This window comes from Anser brachyrhynchus, assembly GCF_964034855.1.
Source record: "Anser brachyrhynchus genome assembly, chromosome: 3".
Taxonomy (NCBI): domain Eukaryota; kingdom Metazoa; phylum Chordata; class Aves; order Anseriformes; family Anatidae; genus Anser; species Anser brachyrhynchus.
This window is the reverse complement of record NC_137696.1, coordinates 25,087,509-25,107,973: the sequence shown is the minus strand read 5'-3', so window position 1 is coordinate 25,107,973 and position 20,465 is coordinate 25,087,509. Positions and strand designations below refer to the sequence as shown.

The window sequence follows — 20,465 nt, the reverse complement described above, 5'->3', positions numbered from 1 at the left end:
TTTTGGGTTTCTGCTGAACATGAAATACAATTCAATTATTGCTGAATTTTATGGTTAGCTACTATGATAAGTCTGTACTGATCATCAAACTGAGAGGATATACTTTTTCTCCTTGAATGTTGCAGTAGCTGTCACAAAGAGAATTTCAGATTGACTTGTATGTACACTTCATGGTGAAGTTGCTCAAAACCTATCCTTGTGAGAGGATTGTTCACATTTGTTTGTTTTGTGTATGCCAGTTATAAATATCCTGAAATGTTTCTGTAGGTTTCTGTTTGTGAGTTTATTTTCGCTATTTTCTACATAACCTGTCTTCTTTTTACCCAGTAAATTTGGTTCTTGTTTTAGCCATAATGTCTTTCAAGCTGGATGTCACAATCCATGATACAAATGTAAGTTGCTTGTTTAAGTGAAAAAACAGAGGGAGAATTCAGTGCTTTAATGGAGGGAAGGAGAACTCTGGGAGAGAGAGGACAGAAAGCAGAAAACTTTGAAAGGGACATAGTATTTGGACAAAATACCAAGTCTGTGAAAGTGAATTGTTGTTTGCCCTCCCTGCCTGTGGAAGTAACTCTGGATGAAACTACTGACATCGATAGAATTATGCTAGATTAGCAATGCATTGAATGAGAAGAGCTTGGTCTTCTGTTTGGTAAATATTCCTTTTGTGACCCCTAGAAAAATAAAATATGCGTGTCTTTTGCATTGCACACGGTGAATATTCCCACTGAGATCTGCACTCAGAAGGGTAAGTGTGTGCCAATTTAGATAGACTGTGCTTGTCAGGAATTATTGATTCAAAACTATTTTTTTTTAATTTCGTATCTGTTAAAGTTCTATATAAAATAATTTCTGGGGATAAAGAAATTTTATGCTTTATTTCCTTTTAATGTTAATGTTTCTCTTATTTTCTTATAATGTTTATGTAATTATGTTGCCAATTTACTTGTATTAACATACCCTTGTACACTTTCTGCACTTTTTATACATAGCAGTAACCATATGATTGAGACAAAAATATTTTCCTCACACAAACATCTTTGGTATAAAGGCATGTTTAACAGTGAGGATTTCTTCCTTGTGGAAAAAGAATAATTCTCATGACAACAATTGTTGACCTTTTTTCCCTTTCTTTTTGTTCTGTTTTGTTCATTTAGTCTGGCTAAAATTGCATACATATTCATATATTGTAATAAGAACAAAGCATTACTCTTGGATATTTTCCATAAATTTGTTCTCATAAGCAATTTGATAGACATCTACTGTAACTGTAATGGGGAGAGTTTGCAGTAAAGCAGGCTGCCTGGTTTAGAAAACTAGAATTTATTAACCTATTTCCCAAAGGCCCAGCATTACGTGTGAGATTAGAAGAAAATTGTCAGTTTTCTGTTTTAGAGCAGTGGCATTTTATAATCAGTGTATATTGTCTAATTGTAACAAAAAATTACTGTTTTATTAAAGTGAAATCAATTTATCTCATAGCATTAATTGTGCTTAGCATTATGGACAGTAAAAAAGACTGGAAAGCACCGAACACATTATAATGATGTTTTTCAACTGGGATTTTCTGCATTAACTCTGATCCACTCCTAGTGCTAACTATGAAAGGATAGTCAATATGTGGGGGTAACCATTGTTTTGTATGGAAAGCTTCTAGCAGTAGTATCAATTACCGACTCTCACTAATAAACTTGTCGTTAGTTGTTCCAGTATTACCCTGAGATGAGACACAGAGGCCACAGCCAGGACAACCTGTCACTCCAGAATTCTAGGCAGTATCGTCAGGTTATGAGGCTAGCAGGATATATGAGCTGATACATAAATCACTTACGCTCTGGGTGTTCAGAAGAATGCTTCATATTCAAAATGAGGAGTTACCTAGACTTTTTTTCATTTGTGTCCGCAGAACTTTGTCTGTATGCTTTAACTCTGTGTGTTTCATGTGCGTGTGTTTTCTTCCCCATTGCTTTACAATGATGAAACACAGAATATATGCAGTTGTTACAGGAATTTTAAAAATTTACTCTGATCTTTTCAAGCTTTAGCTGTTAAAGCCACATGCTATTTTAGGATTTATGTAAATATATATATACACAGGAATATTTCAACCCTTATTAGTGCACAATAGAAGATTCAAAAAATAGTATGTATTTTTTAGTCTTGTGACTCTCCACCAAATTGGATACTTTTATAAATTATGTAGATCTGCCCATGTATTTCAGTTGAGGAACTAGAGCCTTCTCTTATAAAATGAAATAACATAAAAATTTTATTCCCCACTTTGCTTCTTACTCAACCTCAGCATCAAAACTTGATTGATTAGAACTATTTTTTGTTTCTACTCAATGTCATGTTTGGATTCTCATAAATGCACAATTCTTTGACACTATTATTCATGGAATAACAGGGGAAAGTCTATACAAAGGCAAAGGAAAACTGCATTGTGGAAGCATTTTTTTCAGTAATTTTATGTAAACACACAAATATCTATTTAAAAATGCAAAGCCATTCATTGAGTTGATGGTGTCCCTACAACCAGATCTCCCAGTGATACCTTAAGTGTTGTGAGTATTCTGGAAAATGTTGGGGCAAATGTTTATACACTCTGATATTTTGTATAAAATACAAATACTTATGAAGAGTTCTGTGGTTGGGATTCTTGGCCTCAGCAGAAGCCATTTATAAAATCACTTTCTGGCAAGGCCACTTTGAGTGGATCACTCTGGAATTCAAAATCAAATGAGTTTTACTCAAACATACGCTGGGGATTTAATGTTACAACATTTTGATTTTATGTACTAGTTTAGTCTGTGACTTGGAACACTTCTCAGATACATAAGAATGGATGGGCAGACACAAATATATTTTCAAAATGAGGAGCTGTGCTAAAGCATCATTCTATTAGAAGTACCCTTACAACGCCCTTATTTCCCTCTGTTTTCAGAAACTTTGCAGCCAATTTTTAAATTCTGAACTAAAAATTGGTTTGCTGTATGTAGCCTCTGAGTAAAGATTTGACATTAATATCAAGGACATATCAATTAAATTCTTTAATGAGGGGGAGGGGAGGGGCCAAAAAAATATTTTTTTTGGTTAAATTATAGCATATTCTAGAGGAAAATATTCTCTCCTAATGCTCAGGCATGACTTCCTGAAGCTGTTACTGTCCAGCCCAGAAATTATGGAATACTATGTGTAAAGGGTTTGTCGAAGGAATTTATTTTTCTGTTGATTATTGAATACAATTTTGTGAGTAAATTATCTTTCTTTTTTTTTTTTCCTTCTTTTTTCACATATTCCATCCTTATACTCGACATTAGGCACTCTACTACCCAACTTTTTTGAGGAAAAGAAAAATAAGTTCTTTAACCGCTTTTATCTCAGTCATTAAGCTGTACGCACTAGAATGTTTTTACCTGCTACCTCCAGAAACCATAATGTGTGCAGAGAACGTCTTCCTTTTTTTTCCACCTCTCAACATAATGCTTTAAACTACGAGGTAACACTGATACGAATCAATTTCACTGCACTGACATATCACATTATTTTCTATACATTACTATGGTATATCTTGATTGTATGCCTGTCTAGCCAATTAATTATTAAAGTTTACCTTTGTTCTTGAACAGTGATCGCTTTAACATTCTGTAAATAATGTTCTGGAAAATAACAAAAAAATGTTTAGTTTATTCTTCAGCATTAAGTCTTGAGATTCCCTGTGGGTGCAGCACAGGAAGATGTGATATGGTAGGTCACTACCTTACCGTCTGAAAATATCAACCTAAATTTTTGTCTTTTTCTTACCTAAGTACCAGATGAAGATTCTCCTACTTCAAAGCAAACAACTGCTCAAAGAGAGATCAGTGAGGTAGTAGAAACCAGGGACTTCAATATTCCTCACAGTCGTGAAATATGGCTCTCTTTCCTGTGAACTGTATGAGCCACTGCTGAACTTTACTCTTGTAGTAGGTAGAATTTTATGAAACAAGTTTCGTATGTGGACAGGAAGTACAAAGTACAGAAAGGCCATATCATTTGCTAAAGACACCTGAAACTAGTAATATAAGATTTTCTATTATTTGGAAGGTAGAATTATACCACAGGAGGTCACTAAGATCCAAGCTGAAGCTCTGTTGTACAACTCCTATCTAATCCTGAAAAAAGTTTGCCAACAAAGTAACGTGATGTAAAAGACAAAATGCTCATATTTTAGCTGCAAGAGTAAAGCCAGCCAAAAATGTAAGAACATTAATCACATTTTCCAAGCCTACCTTTCCATACAAAGTTGGTGCTTAGGTTTAAAAGTACCCGATGTCCTGTGCCTTTGTTCTATTTTTCAGCATCAGGCTGGCATGCACTCCTTGCATTACCCTAGATAGCCTAGTTTCTAGATACCACCTTCTGTATAGCAAAATTGATAAGGTGTGCTTAAACTGTGATAAAATACAATGCTCCTAAAAATGTGTTAGCCAACCAGAGACTGAGACGTGTAAGCTTCTTGGGTTGTTTTGCTGTTGTGCCAACTGGACTAGATGATGCAGTACCATCAAATAGTATGCAGAAGGAAGAGGGAATAAGTTCAGAATTCTGCCATACCATTCAGGAATGTTTGAAGGATGAATTGTAAAATTGAAAAGGTTCCACAAATCATTATCCTATTATTTAAAATATTTAAAAAAAAAAAAAAAAGCAGGAAATAATTGTATTTCACCAGGGAAAGTGTCATTCACAATTACTCGATACATAAATATGTGAAAGTTTGCTGAGATAGCATTGTTATACTAAGAGAAAAGATGTTTCATCAAAATGATGTTTCCATGTATAGACTTGAAGAAGCCTGAAGTTCTGTGAGAACACATATTTTTGCATTACTGCCAATTTAAACTCAACTAGCAACGTATAGCCATCTTTACTGAAAAAATAAGTCTTATGTTGCCAGATGAGTGTAGTGTGGAAGCTAAATTTTGGTCATCTTAGTCTTCTGTTTGTTCAGTGCAGAAGAGAATGGCAGCTTCTTGGGGAAGAAGAGAAAGATTTTGTTCCAAAGGAAAAAAAAAACGTGAGGCTAATAAAAGAGAAACAAAAGAAACCCAAACTTAAACAATGTGTTTGTTAGGGTAAAGAACTTTAGGATTTCAATGAGATGTGCATCTCTTTTAAAAGCTCTAGTATGATGAGAGCAATCATTTAGTTTTCTGTTTCATTTCCAGCAAAATGAAATCACTTCCTCTAGACAGAAATCCTAACTCTAAGCAAGCTATTGCTTAATCCCAGTAGGACCAATATGATTTTATGTAACTGTTGCAACTCACACTGTTAAGAACTTTCCTGTGACTTCTGGATCTCAGATTAGTTCCAGAATCCAACATCTTCCCAGTCACTAACTGAAATATTGTGAAACTGCACATTATTTTATCTGAAAAGGGTGTTGAGATCTTGATTCATGCTACCGGTACTTCACAGTCCGATTATTATAACGCGTTTCATTTTGATCTTCCCATCTCTCTTGAGAGTCGCCAGCAAATGGTCCAGAACTTCAGTTAGACTTCTTTTCTATTAGAGTTGTCACTAGCATAGCTCTTGAATTCTTTATAAGCTTTGCTGGTGTGATCCAGAATGAAGGTCTGCTTTTGACCTTCAAGCATGGGTATGGCCTTGCTCAAACTTACTTTTTGACCTTTCTGTCCCCTTGCCTTCCATGCCCTCTCCTTGGATCATCAGCAAAGCTGCCTTTCCCTATCTGCTCTTGTCACCTTAAAGTAATGTTTGCAAGTGTATCGATGCAGTAATGACTTCACAGCCCAGCAAACTTTTCCTCGTTAAACTGGTTGTAATTTGAGTTCTGAAACAAGATAGTATCTTGTATAACTATATTTAAATAAATTAAGGTAAGAACTGTGGTACCTAGTTAGTGATAGATTGCCTTTATTTATTCTTACACCTTGTCCCAGGATGCTATATGTATAATAAAAAAAATAAGGCGTATACTATTAGATATAGTATGGTTATGACATGTAGATGCATTGACATGAAATTCAATGGTGGAATTAGTAACAGTATTTTCTCTGTTATTCATGAAGCTTTGGCAGTACTTTATATGTCTTCCTAGTTATTAGTATATTTGTAATCCAGGTAATGTGGAAAGAAGTATTATGCGATGGTAGCTTTCACATCAGAAACATCACGGCTTTCTATACTCAGTCTTAGTACTGCAATGTTTTTCTTCCATAGTTTACAAAAATGCACATTTTGCTGCTCTTACTTCAGAAAAGTGAAGGAAATGGAATGAAAGTTTTGTAGCCTGCATTTAGTGGCCTAATTTCAGTCCTTAAAATCATCATGAGCCTAGCATCATTCTAATGAAGTTCTGGTAGTATAAAACTCACAAAATAACAAATTTAGGCAGCAGGAACTGAATGCCTGGAGTGCATCTCTTCTAGAAAAGAAACAGATTTTTTTATAAGTTCCTATGTGAAATGTAAAAGGTATCTTTCAGTAATATTTCAGAGGTAATAATAGGCATTACATGTTTAGTGCAACAGAGTAGCTGTCCTGTTTCTCTTCTTTATTTTTTTTTTTCTTCTTTCTGCACATTCTCCTCTTCTTGAACAGAAATAAAAGGTTCAAGGCTTGTCAGCATCAGTTTATAGATAGCTGTTTAAAAATAATGAGATATTGGGTATTGTAAGGCTCAGGGCTGTCTTGCCAGACTCATTCATTTCCATTCACCTTTTGTCAGAATTGCAGACAGAAGACATTCAATTAAAACCTGTCACCTGTTGCGTGTGACCTAATTTGTATTTTTGAGTGTCACAGATTAGGATACTTTGCTTCCTATGGAACCATTAAAAAAATGTAAAGCAACCAAAGCATTCTCACACATTTTATTTCACATTTTCTTCATGTGAACATTCTTCACTGAAGACCACTTGTGCTAAGAAATAATAGAATTTATTTACACAAAATCTAATTTGCATGAGAAAACGAAGTGGATTTTATGCATGTTCTTTTATGTTTTAATGCAGAAATGACAGTGCACTAAAGTTCAGCATGTAGATGATTGGTTCATGCAAAGTTAATGTTCCTTTCAAGAGAGATTGAGTACTGAGCTGTGTAAGTAACACATCTATCAGTTCTTTTGTCAAACAAATGAAACAAAACCAAAACACACAAAAAACAACAACAACAACAAAAATAAACCTCTGGGCTTTAACCAGAGTTTTTTTTTTCAGTTCCTATAGCAAAATCTGTCCTCATCTCATCATTGCAAGAAAAGAATGGATTTGCCAAAATGTTACTTATGTTTGGTTGCCTAGAAACATTTTTGTTTATTAAACATGGGAAAAATCTGAAATGAAACATTATTTTGAACACACAATTTTATGAACAGGATATTTTTCTCATTTGGTTTTTCAACCTGGAAAAAATCACTGAATGTTTACAGTTGAGCGGATACTTTTTCCTTTATTTTGGCTAATAGTTTGTTGCAAATCTTTGTCAGAGGAACAGATAAATTAAGCATCTTAAAGTCACAGAGCAAGGTTGATATTAAAGTAATAAACACTGGCTTGTCCTTCTGTGCATTATATGGGCAGGTTCCTAAACAAAATTGTTTTATAGGCACTTCTTGAGGACAGCCAATTTTATTCCTTACTAACAAATATTTTTTGATGCTGACTGAATGTAAAGTAGGAGGATGATTTTCAGACTTCTGTTGCTACACTAAGTAATGTGTTTAATAGTGCAGATAGCTATCAGAAGGCAAGACACTAAAGCCTTCCCCTGCTAATTGTTAATTCAGCTGTAGATCAGGAAAGCTTTAATGTGAGCCATAGCTTTTATCTTCTTTGATGACTTAGGACTCTGTTTTCAAAATATTGCCTGCCTAATGGACACATATTTTACATGTCTAGCTGACTTTTTACCTGCATACAGTATTATCTAAATACTTTGTAAACAGATTTCAAAAGCTCTCTGGCATCCTTATAATTCAGCACATAAAATAAATATGCAGATCTAGAAGAAAAGATAGCTCACATTACTCTTTTTCTTCATGCTGTGTTACTGACTGTATGTTTCCACTAGTCTGAGAAAATCCTTTGTGGTTTAAAGTGCAACTATTTGTTCCCCTGCAGATCTTTCAAACTTCAGGGTTAATGCAGTAGCCTGACACTTCTCTAATCCCAAACTACAGAGATCACTGAATTGTCTAAAAAGTAACTAGATGACAATGTGTTCTTTGTCTGGATACATCTGTCTGTATTCATGGTAGAAAAATCAACAGTTTTTCCATTTCTCTGTGAATATGCAAAACCCAGAGTTTATAATATTCACCCAAGTTTACCTAGTAAACTTATGAACAGGCACAGTGTGTTCATGTTGAACTGGAACACCCTATCAAGATGTTGTCCCAAAGGAGAACCACATCAGAACCTGCCATTAAAATTCCTTTTGCTGTTTCTAGTTTTGCTGATAATATTTTTATTTATTTATTCATTTATTTATTTATTGGCCTCTCCTATTGATGTTCCTCTAAAGCTTGGCAAGATGCAGTTTTCCTGGAATCCATTCTTATAAATTGCACTACAGAATTTAAGAATGTAAGGCAATGCTGGGAATCTTATAGCATCTGTAGAAAATGGATCTTTACCCAGTTACATATCCTAGAAAACGTGATGGGAATATGTTTAGTACATGTAGAGTGCTGTGTTAGAGGTGGAGCTTGCCAGAAGAGCGTTGGCATAGAACACATCTGCTAACTCTAACTCACTTATGAGGTAGGGGTATGGAAAGGAAGCAGAATTTGAAACTTCCTTAGGTCAAAAGAGGCTTGGTTCTGATCTCTACTTTCCACTGATGTAGTGGAAAAAGAGAGAGAGATTTGACTTACTCAGGTACTAGTTCATATTTAAGCGAAATAGATTTACTTTTTTCCAAAATGAAAAGCAATCCCAGATTACAGACAGTAAGCTGTTTCTTATAGGCAGTCCTGGTATTGGTAGGTCTTGATCTGAACGCGTGGGCAAATGCTTTGCAAGTCAGCCTGAGGATTTCCTGTGAGTGTAAGTGTTCAATGCAAAGGAGGAGAACATTTGTGGGACAAGTGGTCGAATGAGTGCTGGAGGCTTGCATCCATGGTAAGAAGAAGGGCACAGAAAAGAGGAAGAAAGGCAAGTTATGAGGGAATAAATGATATACTTTGGATGTGGCTTGGATCTATGTGGAAAAATATTAGACGGTTAAGTATGATTATCATACGGAGGACCTGAATCACAAAACGAATGACGTACTGGGACAAGGGCAATCTTTTTGATTATATAGCACTGGTCACAGTGGGGTACCTGTCACAGATGACTGCTTCAGGGCTATGTGAGACAAGGACTACAGAAAAGGAATAATAATTTGCAATAGCATTGGTGAGGGAGGAATAGATGAAAAAAGGGAGAAAATAGAGAGTTCAGGTTTGCCTGTGTTAAGTTTGTTTGGATTGAAATACCTGGTGTGTAGCTCACTTTGTACATCAGCTCTAGTTTTCGGTTATTTGTGTGGATGACTATGAGGATGCTTTCACTTCAGAGTGACAGACCAATATCACTTTGTTCTACATAGGTGAGCTTTTGACAGAAATTCCTGGAAAGATTGTTTGAGGAACACAGGATGTGAACCTTTTTTGTAGAAGCTAGTGTAGTAACTATGAGACCATTTCTTTCCTTATGGTCAGGTGGAGAAATTCTTATTTTGTATTAGTATTTGTAATTACCTTCTTTAAAAAAAAAAAAATGTAGCAATTGCTGTGATGTACATAGTTTCCATCTCTCCATATATTATAGTTCTAGTTTAATCCTTATCCTCTGAGCTTTGTTAATCATGCCAAAATGCATTATTACACATCATTCTTGAACAGAAGAGTTCATGAGTTGGGCTTGTCCTAAGATGTAAAGTGAATGTGTTGAACTTGCCTGTTGAAATCACGTTATAACTGGTAGCAGTCCTGTTACTTTTCTGGATACCAAAATAAGACTCCCTGTGGTCACCCATGTTTTTCTCATTTGGGCTTTTGTTTTTGTTTTTCTACTGAGGAATTTAAAAATGAAGCTCAGTGTTGGGGAATGTGAAGAGTCAACTTTCTTCTCTTCAGCGGAGCTTTGTTCACTGACGCTAATGGATATTTTGACCCTTAACAACTGTAATGATAATACCTGCAGTGCAAGCCGTTCCAAGATCTGACGTTAGTTTATATGGGTGGGATGAGTATCTTTCTTTTCACTTTGCAGCTGGGGATACTGATAGAGTGAAATCAGAAATCTGCTTAACTTCTTTCACCCTGTACTACAGCTAGGTGCTACAATATCCTCTTTAGTAATCTGAGTAAAGAATATGTGTTAAATTATAGCAGTTACCTCGGTGATCAAGATGTTAAAACCCTCCTCCCAAATGAAGATCTATGTGGACAAAATTGCCTTTCTTTCTTTCCTTTATTTTTCTAACAAAGAAGGCATCATCTGTTACCATCTTGAGAGCAAACAAATGCATCTTTTTGTAATGAATTATCTTATGCAAGCTATAGAAATTGCAGGGGAAAATGTATAGAAATGTATACCTACCCAGGAACTTCTGGTTTTCAGTTTGCTATCTTCCAAACTCTGATAAGTTTTACCAAATATGAGGTTGGTATCCTTTATTAAGGAGTGTCTTGTATTGTGTTTACTCCTTTAATGACACTTGGGAAGTAAAATACCAGTTAGGGTGTGTTAGATTATCAGAAATTGATGCTAAAATAGTTATTTTGTAATGGCATTAGGAGAGAGGAAGTCTTAGAAGCTAAAATGATGATAACCTCCTTATCAGTTTTAATGAAAGGGTTATCAACCTGTAATTTATTTTCTGTTGGTATTGTGTTATCAGAAATCATTTCACATTAGAACAGGAATTAGTTATGTTATTTAAAAATGTTTAATACCGTTATTCCTGAATTATTTAGAATCGTAATATTTCTCTTTTTTTAAAAAAAAAAAAAGAAAAGAAAAAAAAAAAGCTGTAGATACCAGTATATATATGTATATAGGTGAGTTCATGTATCTACAAATAATTTTGCTATTGCAACATTTGTCTGTGTTTCCTTCCATTGAGTATGTGAATGGCTTGAATCTAGGCAAATGCAAAGGAGATAAAAAAAAAAAATAAAAATCGTTCATCTTGGTAGATTTATATTATTTTAATTTAAAGCTTCAGTTCCATTTCTTTTTGATTAAACATGCTTCTATCTGATGCTATCCATCTTTTATCACTATGAAATCTGCTCCCAAACAGAAAGAAGGATGACATCTGAATTATGCAGAAATCATTTTCTATCTGCTTTTCTTCAAATTCTGGGCAGTCTTCTTCATAATCCCACCAATACCACATGGCTCGTTCTAATCCTTTGCCTATTTCTGAATATTCAATTGTCAAACCTTGGTCTTCTGCAGTTTGTTTTTACAGCAGTGTATTGTCCCAGGTGTCATTTTCTTTGCATATAGCTCAAACTCTCTGATTCAAGGATGGAAAACACTGAGCTAGCACTAGCTCTGAAAAGTTTTTGACTATCAATTTTTAAAGTGGTGTTGTAGTTCATGCATTTCTAAAGAGATCTTTAAAACCAAAGAAAAATAACTGTTGATTGAATAACTCTGAATTTGTATCAAATAGCTTAGACCAACAATCAGTCTTAAGTTTATAAATAGTATAAATAAGATTTCATTCATAATTATATATTGGCCTGTTTCTGTATGTGGTTGGTTAGTTTTATTTATATAATGTGATTCCCAAAAATGTTATTGGTAAAGTACAATACGAAATACACTTCTTGAGTTTGGGGAATGAAATGCACACACTTCTACAGTAAACTGAATGAAATTTCACTGTGAAATACAGGTGATCAATATGCAATGTCCTGGTGAGCAAAAAGTGTTGAGCACTGTTACTGTATCCAATGCACTGCTTTATGCTTACAGGCATTGGTTGGGACCTTAAGCCAAGTATTTGCTGTGTTTCTAACTTTTCCACATATTAACAGCCCCTCAAGGCAAATGAGAATACCATGTGTGCAAAGCCTTCACGCCAAACAGAGGAGCACAAATTTAGATCTTTAAAGTCCATCATCCTCGGTTCAGTTATGGAGTGCTCTGGTAGGTTGGTGTCATGCCAGCTCAGAGAGTGAGAGAGAGAACAGGAAAAGGAAAAAAGCAAGAGAGAGAAAACAAGAAGAATCAAAAACAAAACAAACAGTTGGCCTTGAATTCCTGGCTGTTTGGTAAAATGGCTTTTTTCAACCAAACCCCTCAAATTTCTACCAAATCCTCTTTGTTTTTTTTTTTTTTTAGGATGAAAGAGGAGTGACAGATGTTTCCTGGTAACTAGACTGTATACTACCAGTGCAGGTTGATGAGCAGCACATAAATTCTGTGGTGTCTTCTTTTTGCTGTGCAGTTTACAGTTATACAGTTTATACTGTAAATTTTTTGGTGGTAGCTTCTCTGCAGTCCAGAAGCCAGTTCTGGAGTTATTTCCTGTAAGAAAGAGTACAAGGAGATAAGAAGTAATATAGATGTAGGGCACAATAATGGCAATAGAAAAGATAGAGGGAGGAGAGCTAAAATGGAAGAGGAAAAGCAAAGTGAGAAAGTGAGCTGCACTTTATTCCATCACTTGCAGGGATCATTGATATGTAACATGTCCTTGCATTCTTGTGTAGTTAAATCCATGTCATCAGGGACAAATGTTGCGCTTGGTATTACTTGACCTATTGCCCTGCATAGATGCTGAGTTTTTCAACTTCAGCATTGTGTTACTACTTGGTTATACTGACATTTTTCGTGGTTGTTGGGAAATCCATCTGGGTGACTCAGAAGGAAATAAAAATACTTCGTTGTTTTGTAGGACCTACCATCCTTATTTTCCCCCCCTTCTTCATTTTGTCTATGAGAGCAGCTATAGTTTGTTTCAGGAAAGTAAACTCCCATATATCTGATCAAAACAAGTATCAGAATGCTTTTATTGAAGCAATGAACAATTTGGAAGTAGAACACACATGTTAATTAATCGTTGCTGACATCTAAATGAACACCTATACAATTTCTTTCAAACTCTCATGAACCACTTTGGGTCTTTAATCCACATATACATTCTTATTTAACTAAGGTATTTACTTTTTGTCCTCTAGTCATGGTAACTAAAAGTATTGCTTTTGACTGCCTAGACTGTCTACAACACCAGTTGTCTCTAAAGTTCTAATTCTCTGTATTTCTCTACTCATAATGTTTGCCTTGTATATCCATGGTGTTTATTACAGCTTTGAAGTTCTGCTTCTGCTAAAGAAGACTTAAGACTCAAAACTCTTTCAAATGGAAACTAACCTCATTAGCTGTGTTTAATATTATGTAAAAATTAACAAATGGTTTTCAACGGACAGGAAATTATGTTGTATACTTAGTCTTGCATGTGTGAAAATCTAAACAGCTTGCAAATACGTGTAGTGTTGCTTTCCCTTGCTTCTAAAATTACTCTTTTGAAATTAGTACACGTTTTAAATAAATCTTGGAAGGCAGGAGATGGAAGATTGTTATATTAAGGGCATCCTCATAATATATTTAATGGCATGTTTGCTTATTTTTCCCAATGCAGGTGTCCGCCTAGACAGAGTACGTGGAGGTCGCCAGAAGTACAAGCGCAGAATAGATGCAGAGAATAGCCCATACCTGAACCCTCAGCTAGTTCAGCCAGCAAAAAAGCCATGTGAGTACTCCAAATATTTGAAGTTTCTCTTTCAAGACTAGGTATTGACTCCTAGCCCTTTTTGCTAAGCTCCTTCTTCTGACTGGTACAAGATTTTGGGCAGAATATATTGCCATAACCCTATAGACATTTAGCTGTTAACATGCTTTGTTTTAAATATGCTCATCCTTTCTCAAGTGGAGTTGAACAAAGAATACTTTTACAGGTGGAAGTGTATAAAAGCATGGTTTATGCAGTGCAAATTTTACATTTACGGGTTATCTTTATTTTCAGTGGTACATAAAATGGTTCATACTGTGATCATTAGTTCATTGAAGCTTCTAGTTTCAGATTTCACAAGAAAGTGATTTTTGTGGTTTTCACTAACTAAATGAGTTTGACTGCTCAACCTCCCAATGAAAATACATTAAGAGCCTCATTAATTTATACCTATAGATTAATACACTACCTAGCATTAGATTAAAACAGCAATATGCCACACTAATAACAAGCATAGATTGGTAGTTAGGGCTCTAGTACCCTTATAAGCATGATGTTTTTTTTGTTTTGTTTTGTTTTAATGATGTCCTTGATTGTATCTTGCCAGGCTGAAATTAAAAGAGAGAGAGAGATGATCATCTCATTGCCAAAATACAAGTTCCATCCTCTTTGCGATTAGCTAAAAATAGTTAGGGGTTTTGCTTTGCAGCTTATATAAACTCAAGCAGTGACTGTACTAATTCCATGAAGTAAATTTAATAGCATTATAGCTGTAGTGCAAGAGGCTAGTGTATTGCCCTGCAAAGGCATACACTCTCTATCAAATGCTGTAAACTTTTTCAAATTCAAATCAGAATTCGCACATTCAGTTGCTTCTGTCATGAAGGTTAATTTGCTCTTAAAATAGAGAAATAAACCAGAGAAATAAGGAGAGGAAATTCCTTCTCTTGCATTTTCTTCTGCACCCATGCCTCTGACAGAAAAAGACAACACACACGTCATTTATAGGCTCTTGAAAATACCTGGCTGTATGGAAAGTGCAATTGTTTCAGTTTGTGTTCCCCAGTAGGGGACAGTGCTGTGTACAATACATTTGAGCATATGGGGATCTGGAGAGCAAATAAACAGTCTTTGAACTGTAAGTGAAAGGGCATTTTAGCTGCGTCAAAGAAAAAACAGCCAGTTTTACATAAAATTAAGGCTTAAGTGAACATATGGCATAGTTTCCTTTTGCCTTTCCAAAAAACATTATGCTGATTATATTCCTTCAATTGTCCAATCTGGCATCTTCTACTCAGCCTACATAAGCTGTCCCACCGTTCTGTAAATACAATCTAGGGCTGCACTAAGCAGATTTTGCACATTATAATAAAAACTTTCTGATAATACAATAAAATTTAATAAACTCTAATGCTTAATTTCATTAGAGGTTTAGTTTTCCTGGGTGCACAGATTGTCAGTTTTTCATTTACTTGATATTGTCATTGAGTAGAAATGATGATAGCCTAGCAAACCAAAAAGCCAAGACCAAACAGGGAAAAAAAAACAAAAACAAGCCCTTTGATGTGAACGAGGTTAACACTGTTGTACTCAAATACAAGAATCTCTGTGTAAACCCAAGATTACTGCAAAGTAGCGAAGTAATACATTACATTACCTTTAAGATGATAACTACACCAATTTCTGTAAGCTCCGTTTGTCAGAGATAAACCAACCTCCTTGTAAATCATTACTCATTATCTAAATGCCTCCTTTCATTTTCCTCAGCTTGTCTAATTACAAACATTTTTGTAACAAACATTTATAAAACTTAATTTTCAGATCCTGTCAGATAAGTGTCAGGACTTGAAAGAGTTGAATCGGTTTTGTGTGGAAGTAGCCTGGGAGATTTTCTGGACCCTGACTGATAGTTTGTGCATAACAAAGGCACAGGAATGAAAATTGGGTTCTATTGATTCTAATTAGGGAAACATTAAATAAGATTTACCTAGAAACAGTGCTCATGGCTATTCAATTTCCTGAGTGATGGGGCTTTCTGAGTACAGTCAGAATTTTTCTATGCCATATTCTAGCACATGCTTCATACATGCATACGTGTAGAATACACGCAGGCATGCTGAGCTACATACATGTATATGTAGCTCTTTTCCCTCTAGCAAAAGAACAGCTGTTTGGAGGATCTTTCCTAGACCTACTTCTGGCCTATATTGCCTTTTCCAACTTCACCATGAAATCTCATGGCCTGCCTGTAGATCTTGCTGATCGGGAAAATAAAAGAATTTGAGATTTTGTGAGTCATAAACCAAAATATACGATATTCCCGAATTGTATGCAGAAGAATCATTGATGAGGAAACTCATTAAAAAAAATATAAAAGAGGTTCTTTAGCCATTTCTTTTGTTTACATGGAAAAAACAACAGAACTTAGGGACCTGAGTGCTTCTTCATTTATTTATCATTAGTTAAAAAAATACAAAGTTGAAGTCCTCATAGATATGTTTTGATATTAAAGTACTTTTATCCTACTTTTCAAAAGGTATACAGATTCAGGAATTTGGGAAGAAGCAACATTATCTGTTCTCTCTTACAACATGATGTTTTCTGTATGAAATTCAAAATCATAAGGAAAGACTTTAAAAATTAAAAAAACGTGCAAAGGCTGTTTGCAATATAAGTTAAAACTACCATCTGTCATCTTTAAATAAGAATAGATTTTCTCATTAATCAGTTTGATAATCAGTAGAATATTGAGATCAAGAATTACTCAGTTGGCATAGTTCCTATAAAACATGAATAAAGCCCCTTGTAATAAAACATGCTTGATGTGATGGTTTCCAGTTGGCTCTTGCACTTATTTTATGAAAGCCTAACATATATCACAACTTCTGACACACAAATCTGGAATAAGGCAAAAGTTGTAGAGACAGTAGATCAGAATCAAGGAGCCTATGCCACAAACGAGCCGTAAAGTATCAGAAATCAGAATCAAGTGAGTATTTTATGGAAATCTGTCATGGGTTGGTAGGGAGCCCCTCCGACACTCCTGGGCAAGCTTCTATTGCAGTTCCCCCACAGGAGGACAGTGTGGTCCAGCCTGTGACTTAAGTGCAGAAGGAAAATAACACTAATTCTAGCAGCTTGCTCTGCAGTCAGAAAATATTTTGCACCTTCTCCCAGTGGAATCCCATTTATATCAAGCCCCCGTGACTCTTTATCATAAGAAACAGCTTACTGTAAATTCTCTGAAGAGCGTTCTTTGGGCTTGAAATTTTGGTGGTGCAGTTGAGGTCAGAAGATGTACCTACCATAAAAAGGTACAAATGTAAATACATTTGGAGTTATAATAATCTATGCTATATTAGGAGGTTTAATGAATTAGTTCTTTTCCCATTTTTCAGTTCTGTGTTCTGAGAGTAACAAATCAGGCTCCTGTATGCAGATATTTCCATTATTTCTCCATGTGACTATAATGCTCGTTTTTTGTTTATCCTACTTATATAGTATATAATAACAACTCTGTGTTGTAAATCCTCCCGGCACTTCTATTCTTTGTTTTTGGTTTTCCTTATAACTTAATTGATTATTCCAGATAAATTTCATAATTTATGTGGATGAAAAAGTAGATTTTAAACATACAAATGAAAATGATATTTAGGTAAAAATAGTAAGTGTGTGCATATGATAAAGCATCGTTCTTTGCACAAAACCAGTTTTTAAAGGTAGGATTTGCATCCTTGTTACTTTCCTTAGTTTTGCACTCTTTAGTTTCATTGACTTTAATAGCTCTTCCTTGCTAGAAATGAGAGATCATTACTCTATTTTAAATATATTTATATTATTTTTATACATTTATAATTAAATAAGATGATTGTATACGTGAATCTTAATTTGTGTGTTTCACTGAAAAGCAAATATGTGACAACACCCCCACTTGTCTCACAAGATAGGCCCCAAAGTGCACAGATTCATTATTAGTTTTGTAACAGGCTCAATACCCATAATATATAGAATAATAAGCACTGAGAAAGTCCTGACATCGTTTCTATTACAGCTGTTCAACAGGGATATCTGAAACGGAGAATGGTTGTTGAAATCGCTGACAAACACTGCAAATTTCAGTGATTGACTAATTGCTTGTGGTATTTCCTTTCTCAAAAAATACCAGTGCCTTTGGGGTTTTTTCAGGTAGTTAGAGGAAGGCAAAACTTTTCTGATTGCACAGTCCAAAATACATTCTAATGCATGAAGATTTTTCTACAGTTTGTACTCTGATATTAAGAGGTGATCACGTATTTCTACATTCCATTAAATTTACATTCTTAAGAACATACACGTCTAGCTCGATGAACATTGTTAATGGATCAGATTTGTCTGTGCTGTAACTGCTTGTAGAAGCCAGTGAAATTACAATAAGGTTTAATTAGGTCCGGTATCTTAAGACAAATTCTTGTGCACTTTGAAATGTGAGCCATCTGTTTAAAAAGCAGAATGATGCTACTGGTGATCTTGTACTGTTCTGCGCCATTTTTACAGATAACAAGATTGTCTCCCATTTGCTGGTGGCTGAACCAGAGAAGATCTATGCTATGCCTGACCCCACTGTTCCAGACAGTGACATCAAAGCACTTACCACTCTTTGTGACCTGGCAGACAGAGAACTGGTGGTGATCATCGGATGGGCTAAGCATATTCCAGGTACATATAGTGTATTTATTGCAAATAAATGAAGTACGTAAATCATCACATCTGTTGTTATGCTCTAGTTAAAAAAAAAAAAAAGATTTGTTCTCTCACTACAATGAATAAAATTTTCTTAAGGCTCCAGCTTATTCACATTGGACATAGGTTAGATGATACTATATCTTCTCTTGGAAGTGGTATTATTCTTACTATGATTATAACCGTGATTATAAGTTTCACATGCTGTTCAGTGAAATTATTTTTTTTCATGTACTAAGATAAACTTGCTATCCAGAGCGTTATCCTGGTAGGAAGGGTAGTATAAGCACTCTGCACTCATATGATTCAGCAGGAGTCGAATGTAGTCTAGCTGCTCTATTCCATAAAGGCTGCACTATCTTATACTGACTGGAGGAGGTGCAAAAATTCAGTTGTATTTTAGCATGACACGGAGGAGTTGTTCTCTTCCTTGAACAGACTAGCGTGAGAACTGGATTGTTCCAGCAGTTCCGTAGAAAGATGTGAATTGTACCAAAAGGTCTCTTCCAATATCTTGGTAGTTCCTTGGTCTGTATGAAATGGGCTGGGCTCTACATCTCTTAAATGTTTTGATGTTTGTAAAGCTAACTGGCACCCTTCTTAGCCAGATAAGCAGTCATCAGAAGTATTCTCTCACAAGGTTAGCGGTTTCTTCAGATAACGTTTGAGGTATATTTTCTTTTCACTCAGTGCTGAGGTATTTGTGCTTCTTCTGAGGGCAAATAGACAAGCTCGTAGAGAGTCTCCAGGGTTGTCAGTCTGTCACCTTTCACAAATGGTAAAGTTACACAGAAAATATTGGCTTTTTTTCTTGTTTCTTGAGGTATTTTTCCAGTCCAGCAGATGAGTGGGCATGTTTATGTGTTTTCATCAGCTCATTAGTTTTCTAATTTCGACAGTGAAGCCTTATTGAACATAAGAACTGATATCCTTTAGTTCCTCTGAGTAATACAACGTCGTCATTTTATATATGATTTTGGGATACCGCAATATTAGTGATAGAATAAATATTGCAGTCTGTTGTCTGTTTATCAAAGCTAAATGTATTTTATTTCCAGTATCCAAAGAAATCACAAAAATAGCCTCCTACTATTTGTAGAAACAAAGTAGAACAGTGAGAGCCTTGAATCTTCTTCATTCATTCAAACAGGGAGCATAGTGTCTATACTCGAATCTTTTACTTTCTTCCTACGATTCTGTGACATTTATGATTGTACAAACAAACTTCAGGTAAGGACTGGCTCTTCCTTTTTTTTTATAATTCGTGCTAACCAGCTCAAGGCCTCAATTCTTTTGGTAGGTGCTTTTGGGTCATCTTAGATAAATATAAATACTAACACAATGTAATAATAAAATAATGTGTATGTTTATGGAAATTTATTTTGATTCAGACAAGAGAAAACAGCCTACAGATTCCCAAATAGTCAGTATGCCACACAGTTGAAATTTAGTCATTCTCTGTGCTGCAAATGGTGTATAAACAAGCTTTTGTTTCACAAGCAATGTTTTTTCTGGTACAGTTAACTTATTTCTGTCTCCTTAAACTAGTTTGTCTTTATGCTTTGAATGCTACAGTAATTTCTTTAATCAAATTGATGGAAGTCCCTTTCCCAGCCCACACTGAAACCAATTTATTGGTCATGATACACCAGCTATGTTGCTAACAGTCGTAACGAACTGTCAGGCAATATCGCAGTGAAGCTAATTTGAAGTCATTAGGTGTGCAGCGTTCAGGCAACAATTTGTTACAGTGGTTAGGAACACAGCTGACATTTCTGAATGGCTTTGTTCAGAGCAGTTCTAGATGAGCCCAGGCAAATTGTAAACTAATTTAAACATCACTCTGTATTATACTAGCTACTTTGTCTTACACTGGTTGCTAATAAAGCACCCCGAATTAAGTCAAAATAAGTTAAACAGGTGAGTTTGAGTTTCATCTTTGGAAGATACCTAGATCACCTTAACCAAAATAGAATAGTTCTGAAAGAAGTCAG

General features: G+C 35.2%; 1 protein-coding gene across 28 annotated transcripts in view; it reads left to right on the top strand.

Annotated features, from left to right (window-relative positions):
• ESRRG (estrogen related receptor gamma) overlaps positions 1 to 20,465 on the top strand; it is a 404,991-nt gene that overhangs the window by 338,735 nt on the left and 45,791 nt on the right. For all 28 annotated transcript variants that reach the window (XM_080585075.1, XM_080585053.1, XM_080585064.1 and 25 more), the window contains 2 exons: positions 13,663 to 13,773; positions 18,286 to 18,447. In XM_080585075.1, the coding sequence (XP_080441201.1) occupies positions 13,663 to 13,773; positions 18,286 to 18,447 (273 nt within the window). The remainder of the gene's footprint in view (positions 1 to 13,662; positions 13,774 to 18,285; positions 18,448 to 20,465) is intronic.